This window comes from Garra rufa, chromosome 1 (genome assembly GCF_049309525.1).
Source record: "Garra rufa chromosome 1, GarRuf1.0, whole genome shotgun sequence".
In the NCBI taxonomy this organism is placed as follows: domain Eukaryota; kingdom Metazoa; phylum Chordata; class Actinopteri; order Cypriniformes; family Cyprinidae; genus Garra; species Garra rufa.
In genome coordinates, this window is record NC_133361.1 from 36,309,996 (window position 1) to 36,325,185 (window position 15,190).

The 15,190-nt window shown below is 38.0% G+C and overlaps 1 protein-coding gene across 1 annotated transcript in view; it reads right to left on the reverse strand.

The window, feature by feature from the left end:
* Positions 1-1,154: 1,154 nt before the first annotated feature.
* The window catches only part of cacng3b (calcium channel, voltage-dependent, gamma subunit 3b), a 50,813-nt gene continuing 36,777 nt past the window's right edge, over positions 1,155-15,190 (reverse strand). Inside the window, exons 2-4 of the mRNA XM_073834686.1 lie at positions 14,913-14,996; positions 4,543-4,683; positions 1,155-3,786 (exon numbers count right to left, since the gene is read on the reverse strand). Of these exons, the coding sequence (XP_073690787.1) occupies positions 3,293-3,786; positions 4,543-4,683; positions 14,913-14,996 (719 nt within the window). The 3' untranslated portion in view covers positions 1,155-3,292. The remainder of the gene's footprint in view (positions 3,787-4,542; positions 4,684-14,912; positions 14,997-15,190) is intronic.

Here is a 15,190-nt window from a genome sequence, read left to right on the forward strand (position 1 = left end):
CAATTAACTTTTTTGAAATGCATTTTTCTGGATTTTTGTTGTTATTCTGTCTCTCACTGTTCAATTAAACCACTGAAATGATTGATTATTTCTTTGTCAGTGGGCAAACATACAAAAATTAGCAGGGGATCAAATAATTTTTTCCCTTACTTTAAATGATTGTGATTGTGCTTATCTGTCTGTCATGTTTTTCTGTAACATTAATGTGACGTTACAGAAATAGTTATGGTTAAGTTTAGAGGTAGGAATGGGATTAGCGACAATAAAAATATCTTTTTAATCCTATATGGTTACTAAAATGGTAATTTCCCTATATATTTTGCTCAATTATTTTTATATATTCGCAATAAAATGGGTAGGTTTAGGTTTGGGGGAAGTTAGGGTCTAAAAATCTAAATCGTAAATATTTAATTTTTTTTTTGCTAAAAATACGTATCGAAAGTTTTAAACATTGAAATAGATCTTAGCATCAATAAAAATGTACAAAAATATAAGTTTTGTGCTTGTAAATGTTATGTATATCTACATATAAACAATGAGACCAGGCTGTCTGTGTAAAAAAATAGGGTAGGACGAAAAACTCCATCTCATCTTCTCCTCCAACTTCAAAACCACCCGACATCATTGTTTAACCTTTTTTGTAAAGGGTGTTTGACTTTTTTGCACATTCGCTTTGTAAATGGTATTTCCGCCTACGTCACGTGACATTTCCAACTTGACTGTAATAGAGCGAGTGCACGACGAGCAACTTGAAACAATTTGGACCTTCAACCTGTTGATCCCCATTGAAGTCTACTATATGGAGAAAAATCCTGGGATGTTTTCCTCAAAAACCTTCATTTTTTTTCGACTGAAAAAAGAAAGACATGAACATCTTGGATGACATGGGTGTGAGTAAATAATCAGAAAATGTTAATTCTGAAGTGAACTAATCTTTTAACTCACTGCCTTACTGAACCATGAGTCATTTAACAAAAACTATATTTGGCCAATTTTGATTTCATGTTGACTTTAATATTCTCCCATCCCTGATTCTGAACCAAAACAGTGTAGTTGTGATACACCATTGCCTTAGTTCCTGCATTATTTCGAATTCGAAGGTCAGTTTGCACGCATTTTGTGAAGAAGACAAAGAGTGCATTGTTGGCATTCTTAAAACTGACTTTATTTTTTTCTAAATCTTTAAATATCTCTCCGACTATTATCTTTATTGATGTAAACTACTGTATTTAAAAGGTGTGCTTTTTTTCTACAGCATGTTTCAAGCTGAGACTGCTGTTTTCATTGAGAGGTCACATACACAATGTTGCAGGCCTAAGTGGTGAGTGACAGGGCCTAAGACTCTATGGGATGTGATCGGCTGAGCAATAACAGTCCTGGTAAGAGGAGCTGATGCGAGGCTGTGATGGAGATGAAGGAGCAAGCGAGCGTAAGTGAGAGAACCGGCGACGAGCGCTCGGAGTAGGCAGAAGAGACAGGCACTAGGTGCTCTGAGAGAGACTTGAAGGGTTGAACTGTTCGACTGTGCCGAATGCACTCCGGTGGACTCCTTCAATTATGAAACACTTAAGTTTTGGACCCAGAACAGCACGATTTCACAACATAAAGTGGATCCAAACAAAAGGCAACATTTACAGTAATATTCCCAGTGAGGCGGCAGATCGCTAGCATGACTTCGGTAAGCTGAATGAAATAAAACTGGAGATGAGCAACTGGCTTGCATGAATCTGGAGGCTAAAGTACATGCACGTCAGCTCTCGGGGGGTCTGAAATGAGGTGGATTTCTGAAAAAACTACATTATTATAAATGTTCCGTTTCTACCTAACTGACTCAGGGATTAATAATTGCGACAGATGTGAAGAAAAACTTACTGTATACAATATATCATTACATCTGGATGTGTTTTGCATACATGAACACAATTTTTTTTTCAATGTAACTATTTTAAGGGCAGATCTGTTGTTGGCTGAACTTCTTTAAAGCCCTTGTATGCTTGTTATTTGAAAACCAAAAGCCCTTGGAGTTTATATTCATCAGTATGATATTGATAACATTAACTAAGCAACTAAATTACAGTATACATTTATATTTTGTAGTTAAGTTCATTATAGCATTGATGTAGCAATAATGTAGATAGAATGAGCAATATATATTTTCAAAGAAGTGTTTTATGCATGTTCATAAGCACAGCGTTTGTTTTTGTGTATAGACTTGAACCTGAAAATCCCATCAGCCCATTTAGAGGCTCGTCAATTCGTGATATGTGAATGGTCCAAGTACGCAGGGCAGTTCCTTTTGTTTTTATAACGTTCCGATTTTTATAAACTCTTGATGCCCAGCTTTTGGTAAATGTATGAACAATATTTTTTTTCCAAAAATATTTTAACTATAGACATTTAAGAAATCTACATTTGGCAGCCAACTGCTTGTCTTTCACTAACAGATGAAAAAAAAAAACAATGGTATAACAATGATCACGATATTCATATTAATAAGCACAAGGGCCTCCAATAAATCTCTTACTAATGTAAGTCACAGAAAACCTTTGTCTCTATATATTTTTTAAAAATCTCAATGAAAACAATGTAATACCAAAAAACTTTGGTGGGCTAAAAGATCATATTTAATAACAAGCATTTTAACCCTGTTATAAAAGTTTATGCAGAGGATTCGCAATGGAAATAATGGAAGTAAACGTAAAAAAATATATAACAGAACTGTGTGGATGGCATGCAGAGCCCGGCCAAGTAGCTTGTGGGCAGCGTGTAGGTGGGATGAGTGGGGGTGATCAGCATGAGACAGTGGCACTAGTTGTGGGCTCAATTTCCGACCCGGGAGAGAAACCAACAATGTATACAATCTTGTGAGTGTGAGGCAGCACTCACCAGCTATGGGCTACTGAGCTGTGCATAAGGCGAGTTTCGGGACAGCCTTTCGGTTCGTCTGTCAGAAGCGTTACAATCCTCCCCCTCAGAGGGCTTCACAGTTTCGCTGGGCTAACTCCAATCGCAGAACAAATGACACTGAGGAAAGGACTAGCATTCTACTCGAGTAGCCCTTAGGGGGAGGGATGTGTGAGTCAGGTGAAACGACAGAAACAGTGACTGAAAAATGAGGATTAAAAGGAAGCACCAATGATCTAACAATTACCATCTATATTTATATATAATGTTATAGAAAGAGGGTTATTGCCCTGCAGGCCTCGAGTGAATTCTTCTTCCTGCTGGGCTCCAGCTCAAGTCTGTGGTTGTAACGTCTTGGCCGTGGCACTTCCTCTGTGCTTATACTTTCTCAGACTGGAGTGGTCCTCCTGTTGGCCGCATCTTTGAAGTCCTTCGCGTTGGAGTTGTGAGCCTGCAAAAACTCCCTCTCGGAGTTGAGCAAGGCACCCATTGCGGCCTTGGAGGGATCCCTGGACAGGGTGTACATGGAGATGTCTGCCGCGGCGGGGCCCGTGTAGCCGCTCTTGCCCATGGGCGAAGCGTCACGAGAGGCCGGCTCGCTGGAGCGGCAGCTGGAGCGCCGGCGGAATCGGTAGCGGTAGCTGGGGATGCGACTGAAGGCCGACTTCTTGATCAACTCGGTGCGGGACTTGGCACGCAGCTTCCGGTGTTTCTCGATGAACATGTGCACGGCGAGCACGCCCACCATCTCGGCCATTATGAAAGACAGCGCGCCGAAGTAGAAGGACCAGCCGTACGAGTAGCTCTTCTTCGAGTCGCTCTGGCCGGGGTCGCCCGAGTTGGCGGATATGTACACGATAATACCGATGATGTTACTTAGGCCTAAAAGCAGAGGAGAGGGCAAGAGAGAAGAGCGAGAGAGAAAGTTACGGCTCAGCACGCAGCTGTGGCTCATCATTCCGTATCATTACACAAGAATGCATCGCTTATCAGCCATGCGGAACGCAGAAAAAAAGAACAATTGAAACATTTTAATTAGCCTTTTATCATCGCCATCATAATGAAGGGTAAATAATTAGCAGTTTGCCGTCGAATGTTTAGATCACAACCAATAGGACGAGGCGATTCCAAGCGCATTGTTGTGTACAAAGCGACGCTCTGTCATCGTCAGCGCGTTGGCTGCAATCATGAGGATTGATTCATTATAATTCAATTGTAACAGAGGGCTCATTTGTGTGCTCATGAGGTCCTAATGGGGTCTTCTCTAAATATTTGACCAAAATGCGGTTCTGTTTGAGGATCCCCGTCTGTCACCGTTTTCCAGGCCAGGACTACAGCAGTGGGTCAATATGCCGGCCTGCTGTTTGTTTACACTGCTCGAGCCGGCCCATCCATTTCCTTTGTCAATAATCAGAGTTAATCTGGGAAGTCAACACGGATCGGCCGAGTCTATGGGGAGGATGACATCCTAACCTGTCTGTGAACTAATTCATTCTCGACACGCCGTATTCTGAACCCGATGATGCTCTCTTGTCCTGTGGGGAATCCCTGGTTTCGGACAATTGACTAATATGCTAAAGCTAAAAATATAAACAGGCTGAGCACGCTAGCACTGATGCAGTGGGTTTAATCTCTTACCAGCGGAGACAAAGAAGATTCCAGCACTGAGGATGACATTGTGTCTGCTCCTGTAAAACTCACTGGCAGCCACACACAAACCTCCCATGAACAGAAGCCCAACGCTCATGATGGGGAAGATGCTGGACGCTCGCACTGCTCCTGAGGGAGATACAAGCAAAACCCAAGCACATTAGTGACACTGTATATGGAGAGTTTCCCTCTGTACTATTTACAGAGTCAAAAAACATTTTTTTTTTACGTGAATGACAGATCTTAATTAAAGGTACATTTATGCTTAATTGATTATTTAGAAAACAGAGCATTTTGGTTCTGGATACTGATTGGATACAAACTGTACTAAAATAAACAACATAATGCATCTATGATAAAAACACCGGTCCACCAGCTACTGTTTATCACAGGACAGCACACATAGAGGCCACATATTATCCTTACATAAAAAAGGACTTCATGCAGGCTGAATCTTCAAGTGATAACATCCTAATTAACTGATTTTATTCAAGAAAAAAAAAATCAATTGAACTTAGAGATTAACAAAAATAAATGTACGGGTTAGAATTGTTAGAAATACCTCTTAATGAAATAAATACATATTTTAAGCGGTATAATTTTGGTAACATGCCAGGACATATATTTTATATCCAACAGAAGGATGTCAGAATTTGCTTGATTTTAAATGAAACTTTATTTTGTCTTTAACATTTTATTATTTATTAGGCATTTTAAATACAGCTGACAAAAGTTTGAGGTCAGGTTTTTTAAGTTTCATGCTCACCAACACTGAATTTACAGTTGAAGTCAAAGGTTTACATACACCTTGCAGAATCTGCAAAATGTTAATGATTTAACTTAAATAAGATGGATCATACAAAATGCATGTTAAGACATTTCACATAAAAGACGTTTACATATAGTCCACGAGAGAAAATAATAGTAGAATTTTTTATAAATTACCTAAATTACCTAAATTACCAAAAGTTTACATACACTTGATTCTTAATACTGTGTTGTTACCTGATTGATCCACAGGTGTGATTTTTTTGTTTAGTGATAGTTGTTCATGAGTTCCTTGTTTGTCCTGAACAGTTAAACTGGCCACTGTTCTTTAGAAAAGTCCTTCATGTCGCACAGAATCTTTGTATTTAAACCCTTTTCATCAATGACTGTATGATTTTGAGATCCATCTTTTCACACTGAGAACAACTCATGCTCTAGAAGGAAAAAACGATGCATTAAGAGCTGGGGGTGTAAACTTTTGAACAGAATAAAGATGTGTACATTTTTCTTATTTTGCCTAAAAAACATATTATTTTCATTTAGTATTGCCCTTCGGAGGCTACAGAATATATTTACATGTTCCACAGAAGACACAATATGTTAAATTTAGCCTGATCCTCAAATTCCAAAAGCTTTGGCTCGTTTTTTCTTCTGAATCATCAGTGAGCATTTAAACCTTCTGTAATAGTTACTTATGAGTCCCTCAGTTGTCTTCAGTGCGAAAAGTTGGATCTCAAAACCATACAGTCATTGTTAGAAGACACAAAAATGCTGAAAAACCAAAAAAATTGTGGAAGCTGAAGGATTTTTCTGAAGAACAATGGGCAAAGGAACTCATAAACAACTATAAAAAAAACAACAAAAACAAAAAACACATACACAGCTGTGGATCATTCAGGTAACAACACAGTATTAAGAATCAAGTGTATGTAAACTTTGGAACAGGGTCATTTTTATAAATTCTACTATTATTTTTTTTCCTGTAGACATTATGAAAACATCTTTTATGTGAAATATCTTAATCAGGTCAGTACTAAATAAAAAAAATAACATGCATTTTGTATAATCCCTCTTATTTTGGTAAAATAATTTTAATTTAGTTGTTATCTATTTACTTATGCATAAATATATATCTTTGTTATAGATGAAAAAAAATTTACATTTTTGGAGAATTATGCCTTTAGGATCTACTGATACATGCCTTTAGGATTTACTGATACAATGACTTTTATGGCACATATAAGTTAGTATTTTTTGGATTTATCTTATAAATCAGTCTGTCTCATCTAAGGTATTTGGTCTAATAACCCTGCATTTGTACGCTCCATCCCGAGTGAGCCATCTGATGGTGCTCTGCAGAAAGAATGTCTCCTCGAAGCGCTTTGTTTAGTTAAGTCTTCACAGATTTGAGCACTGCAACAGACAGCATCTGTCCAAAATGCCTCGTACTTCCTTCCAATTATTTGCGGACAGTTCTGGATCAGAAAACGCAGCACACATGGGGCTTCTCAGACTGGCTGAACTCGTCGCTCCTTCGCTCTGCCTCAGATCAAGCTTGATCAGCCTCTTCAGAAATAGGATAAAAGCTAAAGGAGGGGCGTCTGAGAGTGTCAGGATCAATGTCAATAGCCTATTTGACTGCCCTTATCAGTACGCTATTGCTATGCATACCGCAGCGCTGCAGCATTTGCCCTTCTGAGCGCTTCTCCTCCAAGAAATAAATATTTTGGCACAAGAGGGGCAATCATGTCTACAGATAAAATAACCAGCGGCCGTTTAGCTTTTTCCTGATATTTAGCTTTTAAATTATCCTTCATCCCAGTGCATGTAAAACTAACAGTGATGTCAGATAGAAAAAGAAACGACTTTAAATGTTGTTTGATCATTTCAGTTCAACACGATCAGCTGGTAAGTGAAGAAAACTGCACTATGGCTTCATTGTCTTTCTCTAACAAATGTCACTCTCCTTCCCTCTCCTTCACTTCTCTCTCTCCTTAGTGGATCAGCAGTCTCCCATGGCACACCTCATTAATATATTCGTGCCCAGGGGAAGACAAACTACTCCTCCATCATCCAATTTTCCTGCCATCCTTGAAAAATGGATCAGTGGCCGAGCCGTGCTTAATTACAGCTGGAAACGGGAGATATTTATTGAGGAGGATTGTACCGAGCATTAGCATGCAACAAAAAGGATGACATCTGCGTCCTTGATGGGTCCATCGTCTCGCTGACAGGTAAGATCTACGCAGGGTAAGACCTCCTTGGGACGACTGAAACATTTGTTCGTGCTTGGCTGAGACTTTTCAGTTTGAAAACTGGGCCTCTCTGGTTAACAAGTCGAGGTTATACGCCTCGTGAATCCCCTGAAGTCTGTGCGGTGGGCATTTTCTACACAAAGATGTGCAGGGCAGAATGTGAAATGCCTGCCTGAACTTGCATGCAGAGCATGTTAGGCCAGAGGACACGGCCCTCTGCTTCAAACGAATAACACAGAAATTAGAACAGTGCTCATAGCGAGAGACAGCCATCTCAAGGGTAACTAAAGTACGCAATGAGAGAGACAGATAAAGATCGAGGGAATCAGAGGCAGAGAAAAAGCAGAGAAGGGAAATGCATTTCAACTGCATTTTGCTTCAAAAATCAGCTCAGAAATTTATATTTGTAGTGCTCATGAATGTATTTCAATGCATTGTTTATTCTGAATGAACACTATAAACAGGGCTGCAGTATTCCATTTTCTCTCTTTCTTGGCCTCAAAGTCTGGGTAGGATGTCTGTATTTGTGGCTTCTCAATTGCACAAACAGTCGACATGCTGACACCGATCACTCTAGGCTCGCCTCCTGTGAAACGTCACTCTAAGACATCTAGTGTAAATAGTTACTGGCAGAAACCCCGCTTGCTGTGGTTTGTTGTTTACATGCAGGAAGATCTCACATCACATCAGTCTCTCCATAAAGCTCCAGTGTGGAAATCTGCTCTTGGACTCTTTGTTAAAGGGATAATTCAACCAAAAATGAGATTCTGTCATTCCAAACCCATATGCTTGAATTGTTTCCCCAAAGAACACAAAGTATTTATTTTTTATTTGAAAGAATTTTCACTCTCTACACCTCTCATATCAGTGCACAGTCACCAATTGATAAACAAAAAAGTGCCTTGAAGTATGAAAATATAAATTCCTATCTATATTCTAAATGCAAGATTCATCTGTGTATATTTTTAGGGGTTCAAGCGCGTAGATCAGTGATCTCCACATAAAACTGATCATGCAGACCAAACCGTAAGTCATAAAGACTTGAAACTTGAAGAGATGGTAGCACTCACAACCACCAACAACATCACCAAGGCTCACCCCAGTCAGCGATTTCGAAAGTACGAAATAACTCCTAAACCATCAGTCGCAGGCTCAAGTGTCTTATGTCTTTGGAATCCTTTGGTAATTTGGATTTTTTGCGAACTAGTCCTAGGTTTTTCATCCGATCGTAACCAAACCAGTGCAGAAAGATTCTCTGGAGTGCGAATATCTATAATTACCAAAAAAAGTCTAACTTTCGACTCACCGTCTCAAAGGGACGCCAAAACGTTCGAAAGGGGCAGGGCCACTTTAAGTAAAATGCCTATAACTCCTGAACGGAATGAGATATCTTTGCCAAACTCAGAACACTTTTGTAAGAGCTAAATCTGAGATCACAGGACAAAAACTGCGGAGCTTGGCCACTTGGTGGTGCTATAAGAAAAAAAACATAAAAATGGCTATACCTATGCAACCATTTGTCCTATCAACCTTGGTCCAAAGTGCCGCAAGTGTCTTTTCAAGCATAACATTTGCGTATTTCAAAAACACATGGCCGATGAAGTTTGAGTGCCTATTAGACATGGTTAACAATGGCCAATTGGAACGAAACTTGTTGGGCCTGTTTGACTCATGGCCCCAAAGGTCTGTGAGAAATTTTAAATAAGTCGGCCACTGGGGGGCAATATTGTGTAAACGATTGTAAAGGTTTTTTTTTTTTTTTTTTTTACACATACTCACAATATTCGTATCATATGACAGAACTCCTCACTCTGGACAACCTTGCCTCTAGAACCACTGCTATCAATCAAATCGTTTGTTAAATGACTGAGATGTAAAAAAAATTACTACTTTTGCAGCTCAATCTGGAAAAAACGTTTTACTTTTTTTGCTCAATCTGAAAAAAACACTGAAGTACAATTCTCTTGACTCTCTAGGGCAATATTTGTCAAAAAAAAATGTTGAAATGTACTCTTTGGGAAGCTAAAACAGGGTCGTTTAGAACAGTAGCCTGTCCAAAGTTACCCAAAATCCTATAAAGCTTAGAGGAAAACTCAAAACTTCACGAAACCTGCTGAGCATATGCGGCAGGTGATTCTAAACAAGCATGCAAAGTTTTAAGGAGATCAGATCAAAGCTGGCATTATAACAGTCATAAACGTTACAAAACATAATATTTCTATGGTAAATTACCTGTATTTGCAAAAAAGGCTTGCTGCATTATGTCTTTTTTTTATATATGTGCTTAAATGCCTTAAAGCGCTTGAACCCTGGTAATTGCTGCTTGCAGCTATATTTCTTTTTTGTAATGTTTAATTAAACTTAATCACTCAAACACCCCAAATGATTTCAGATCCCCCTTAACAGAAGCACAAAAACTAATTGTATACAGAGGTCTGTGTCTGGTTTATCTTGGGTTCTTTTGTGGTTCCAATGCTTTTTTTGAACACCAGATACACTGAGGTCATTTGCAAATTGATCTCTTTTTGGTTCACTTTAAAGGGATAATTCACCCAAAAATGAAAATTCTGTCATTAAATACTCACCCTCATGTTGTTTCAAACCTGTAAGACATTTGTTCATCATTGGAACACAAATGAAGATATTTTTGATAAAATCCGAGTGCTTTCTGACCCTGCATAGACAGCAACGCAACTGACACGATCAAGGCATAGAAGGACATTGTTAAAATAGTCCATCTGACATCAATGGTTCAACATTAATTTTATAAAGCAACAAGAATAGTTTTTGTATGCAAAGAAAACAAAAATAAGGATTTTTTGGGTGAACTAACCCTTAATATGAACTGGGTTTGGTTCATCAAGTGCAATACCTGTAACATGTAACATAAATAACATGTTTCCAACCCTGTTGAATGCATAACTCTAGGTATTTGCCCACACTTGACTGATATATTTGCCAAAAGTGTATATAATTCAAAAACATTATCATTAAATCATTATTATGCAAATAACATTATATGATTTATAATTGCACCTTTAATTGCCTGTTAATATAAAAGGTCTAATTACTGATGTCCGGGGTGTTTTTATGGGTCATTAGCAGTATTGTAAGCATTCCCTCTACACACATTTATTTAAATTACACATGATTGGCTGCTTTTGATGAATGGACATCACTGAGAAACTACCGCTACTTATTTCATTTTTGCCTTTTTCCTCACACTTTTAATTGAATGGAGTGAAAATAAATAAATGTGGGTTGGTGAGTAGGTGGCGGGGGATGAATGGAAATCATGAAATTGTCCAGTTTGATGTTGTACCATCACAGTAGCTTTCTCAGTGATGTTCATTCAAGTATAACAATTCCTCAAAATGCTGTACTTCTATGTTCCACAGGACAAATAACAGAAAACAGGTTTGAAACAACATGAGGTTGAGTAAATACAGACAGAATGTTCATTTTTTGGTGAACTATCCCTTTAATGTGTGACTGCATGCACTGCAGCAGAGGTTCATAATCACAGGAATCTGCTGGGTGCCTCATCGTAAAATGATGTAATTGACACACAAGCAAAACACAAATGCGAGAACAAACACATTCTAAGAATATGTATGAATTTACACAGGGGAGCCAGTTAAAGAAGATGTCACTTAAATAGTACAACCAAATGGCCATGACAGTGTAAAGGCTTGTGGGTAAGCATGATTTATCACTAAGCATAAACCATGACATGCTTGAATGCGTGCATCTACTTTGTTCGGCTTCAGTCACCAGGCAATTTCAAGACACGCTGCACCTAATCTATAAGATGGTAAAAAGTGTGGAGGTCATTGCAAAAACTGAAGAAACCCAGCAGGGCTAAACGAGAAAAATTCATCTGACCAATATGACCCTTCTCTATGCATATCATCAGTCTGGGTGATTGTGAGACGGTTAAGATGTGTGTGTGGGGGGGGACCGTATAGCAGTCAGGGAGCTGTGACTGTGCATGTAGTGGACTTCAGAAAGTCGTCTTTCGGGGTTTGAGATGTTAGTCCAGTATAAATTCAAGTTTCATTTGAGGTTTATGGTTTATAAGAACAGCATTTTACAATAACAAGCCAATACTATAACATTATTGTACATTTGCATTACTGTTCAAAAGTTCAGGGCCTGTAATATTTCTTAATGAAGTCTTTTATGCTGACCAAGGCTCCATTTATTTGATCAAAAATACAGAAAAAAATGTAATATTATTATAATTTAACATAGCGGTTTTCTACTTAGATACTTTTAACAATGTCATTTATTCTTGTGATGGCTAAGCTGTTTTTAGCCATTATTTCAGTCTTCAGTGTCACATGATACTTCAGAAATCATTCTAATTTAATATAATAAACTTAATATTTTTGTGGAAAGAAATATCAAAGGAGCAGCATGGTTCTTTTTTATCAATTTAATGTGCTCTTGTCGAATACAAGTTTCAATTTCAGAGTGTGTGCTAAAAAACAAATTTACTCACAAATAATTTTGTGTTTAAAGACATTTTTGACAAGTTTGTTTTGATTTAGACAAAACTGACAGTGATGATGTCTGAGTGGTTGTTGTTTGAGTCAGTTGTTTGTAATTAGACAGGATTAGTTCACTTACAGAATAAAAATTTCCTGACAATTTACTCACCCCAATGTCTTGAAAGATGTTAATATCTCTCTTTCTTCAGTCGAAATGAAATTAAATGATTTTGAGGAAAACATTCCAAGATTTTGTTTCCATAAGTGGACCTTAATGGGGATCAATGAGTTGAAGGTCCAAATTGCAGTTTCAACGCAGCTTCAAAGGGCTCTACACGATCCCAGCCGAGGAATAAGGGTCTTATCTAGCGGTAGGATCTGTCATTTTCTAAAAAGGTTAAAATTTATATACTTTTTAACCACAAATGCTTGTCTTGCACTAGCTCTGTGATGCACGTCTGTGACTTTACGCATTACGTTATTATGTTTAAAAGATTAGTTCTTCGTCTGTGTACTCTGGTTTAAAAAATAGGGTAGGGCGAAAAACTCCATCTCATTTTCTCCCCCAACTTCAAAATGGTCAGACGTTGTTTTACCTTTTTTTGTAAAGGGCGTTTAACTTCCTTTGCACGTTTGCAAGCACAGGACTTTGCATCAACTTTTTTGCTCATCAGCCACTGTGGCTAGTGGTTTTCTAAAATTACTAGCCACTTAGCATTTTCAGTGGCCACAATTTTGTTGTTGGGTAATTATGTTTTATATGAATAAAGTTACTGCATACTAAAATGTATTTAAATTGATTTCCAGGTCTTATGAGCTAATGAGCTTGGTGTTTAAAAAAAAAATTGATATAAAAGTATGAAATGTTGGAAATAATGCAAAGATAAGCTACTTTTAAATATGAAAGTAAACCACCAATAGCTGGCAGCAAGTCTTAATTAATTCATCATTGAGTCATGCCTTCTAACGATTTGTCAATTGGCTGATTCATTTATGAATTAAGCAAGTGCCTGTCTTTATGATTGGACCACTGAAGCATTGACTCAAATGATTCATTCAGAAAAGCCAGATCATTCAGTAATGAAACACCGCTGTATTTCTGTCATGACAATTCTCTGAAAAGTTTTAGCATGGTAATGGATAGGACAATGTTAATGTATTTGGTCTTGGTGGAATAGATCTGCTACGCTGCTGCTGCTGTTGGTTATTGCTGTAGTTGTAGATTATTGTTGCTGCTGCTGCAAGCAAGTACTGCTGCTGCACAAATAGCATAAAATAACCCATAGCAGATCTATACAGGTGGAGCTGGGGAAGGTGGAGGGTTTCAGAGGAACTCTGAAAACAGTGAATGCAACCAGCCATTTAAATAGCTGCAAGCTGCATTGGTTGTGTACGCAACATGAACCAATCAGCTTGTGCCAAGTCGTATAACTTTGTGATAACAGAACTAGGTATGTTGCTCAGAGATGTGTGACTGTTCTGCTGTGATATTTGTTTTAAACTTTTTTCGTTAACCAAATTGAGCAAAAACAGTCAACAGTCAAAGAAACGCAGCAAACAGAGTATGTGTGAAACAGGCGTAACACGATGGCCTGCTACGTTTGCCAAAAACATGCAAAGGACAAGAATCCCTCTCTCTTTCTCAAAAAAAGATAAATAAATATGTTTGTAGCTTTTTTCTTGTAAGTTAAGCAAAGGACAAAAACATTGTAAATATGTTTAGTCATTGTAGTAGTAATAACTTCCTGTTTTTTTCAAAAAGAGTTTTATGGCCAGTACATTTTTTTTTTATAATTTTAAAATTTTTAACATTTATATAAATATAAAAACAAGGTTTTAACCGCAGTATGTTTCTTTTGTGTGCAGTTGTGTGCAGTTGTGTTCATTTGTGTTGATTTCTAAACAAAATTGTCTCACAAACAGACTGCGCCATCCTCAACTGGTGTGACCTTGTTACTGTCAATTCCATTATCCATTATCAATTGCCGTTTACACCAAATGTAATAAAATCAGAATCATTCTCGCAGAAATTTCAGTGCTTCCCTAATTAGATGTTTTAATCAGATTAGTTGTCCAAGCGGGCAAGTAAAATTCTCTTACACTTGCCCCTTCAAAAATTCCCCATGTCCAAGACGAGCATTAATGTCGAGCTCTGTTATAAGGATGGAAGTGACCATGTTACCCACCACTGCTAAAATCCACCCACATTTGGCGGATGTTAATATCAAGCCCTGGTCACACGCAACCTTTCCAATGTGACTATGTAATGTGTGAAGTCGAGCTAGAGCAAGACGAACATTTGTGGTTAAAAGTATATACATTTGTTTTTGTTTTTTTTTAGAAAATGATAAATCGTTTTTCTAGATAAGACCTTTATTCCTCGACTGGGATCATGTAGAGCCCTTTGAAGCTGCATTGAAACTGCAATTTGGACCTTCAACTCGTTGATCCCCATTGAAGTCCACTATATGGAGAAAAATCCTTGAATGTTTTCCTTAAAAACCTTATTTTCTTTTTGACTGGGGAAAAAACATGAGCATCTTGGATGACATGGAGGTGAGTAAATCATCAGGAAATTTTTATTCTGGAAAATTTGTGGGATCTCAATGAGAACCAAAGGGAGGCAAAAGAGATGCTGTCTCGCTTTTTATCTGCTAGTATTACTGTTGGACAGTGGTACTTCATAAAAATGAATGATTTACACAATCATCTGCTCATATTTTGAATTATTTCTTGTTTTCTTTTTTTATATTAGATTATTTTCTCATCCAATTTATTTCGAAGAGGTGCTTTGCCTCCTCAGAGAAAACGCCCCTGATGTGTGTTGTTCTGACAGACTTACGTAGTAAATACTCTGCTGCATCCTGCTCATAATCTGCATCCTCCGGAAAGTGGTCAATCTTCTTACAGACACCTCGAAATGTTCCTGCAGCCATGAAGAACAGAGAGCAGAGAAGAGAGAGAGAGTCAAATACCATTAGTCTATTTTTTGTGCGCATGTGTTGGAGCGCATACAAATACACACACACACACACACACACACACCACAGGAGTCCATTTCATGTGTAAATACAAAAGTAAACGTGTCTTGGTGTGTTTATTTTGCTGCATTTTCTTATG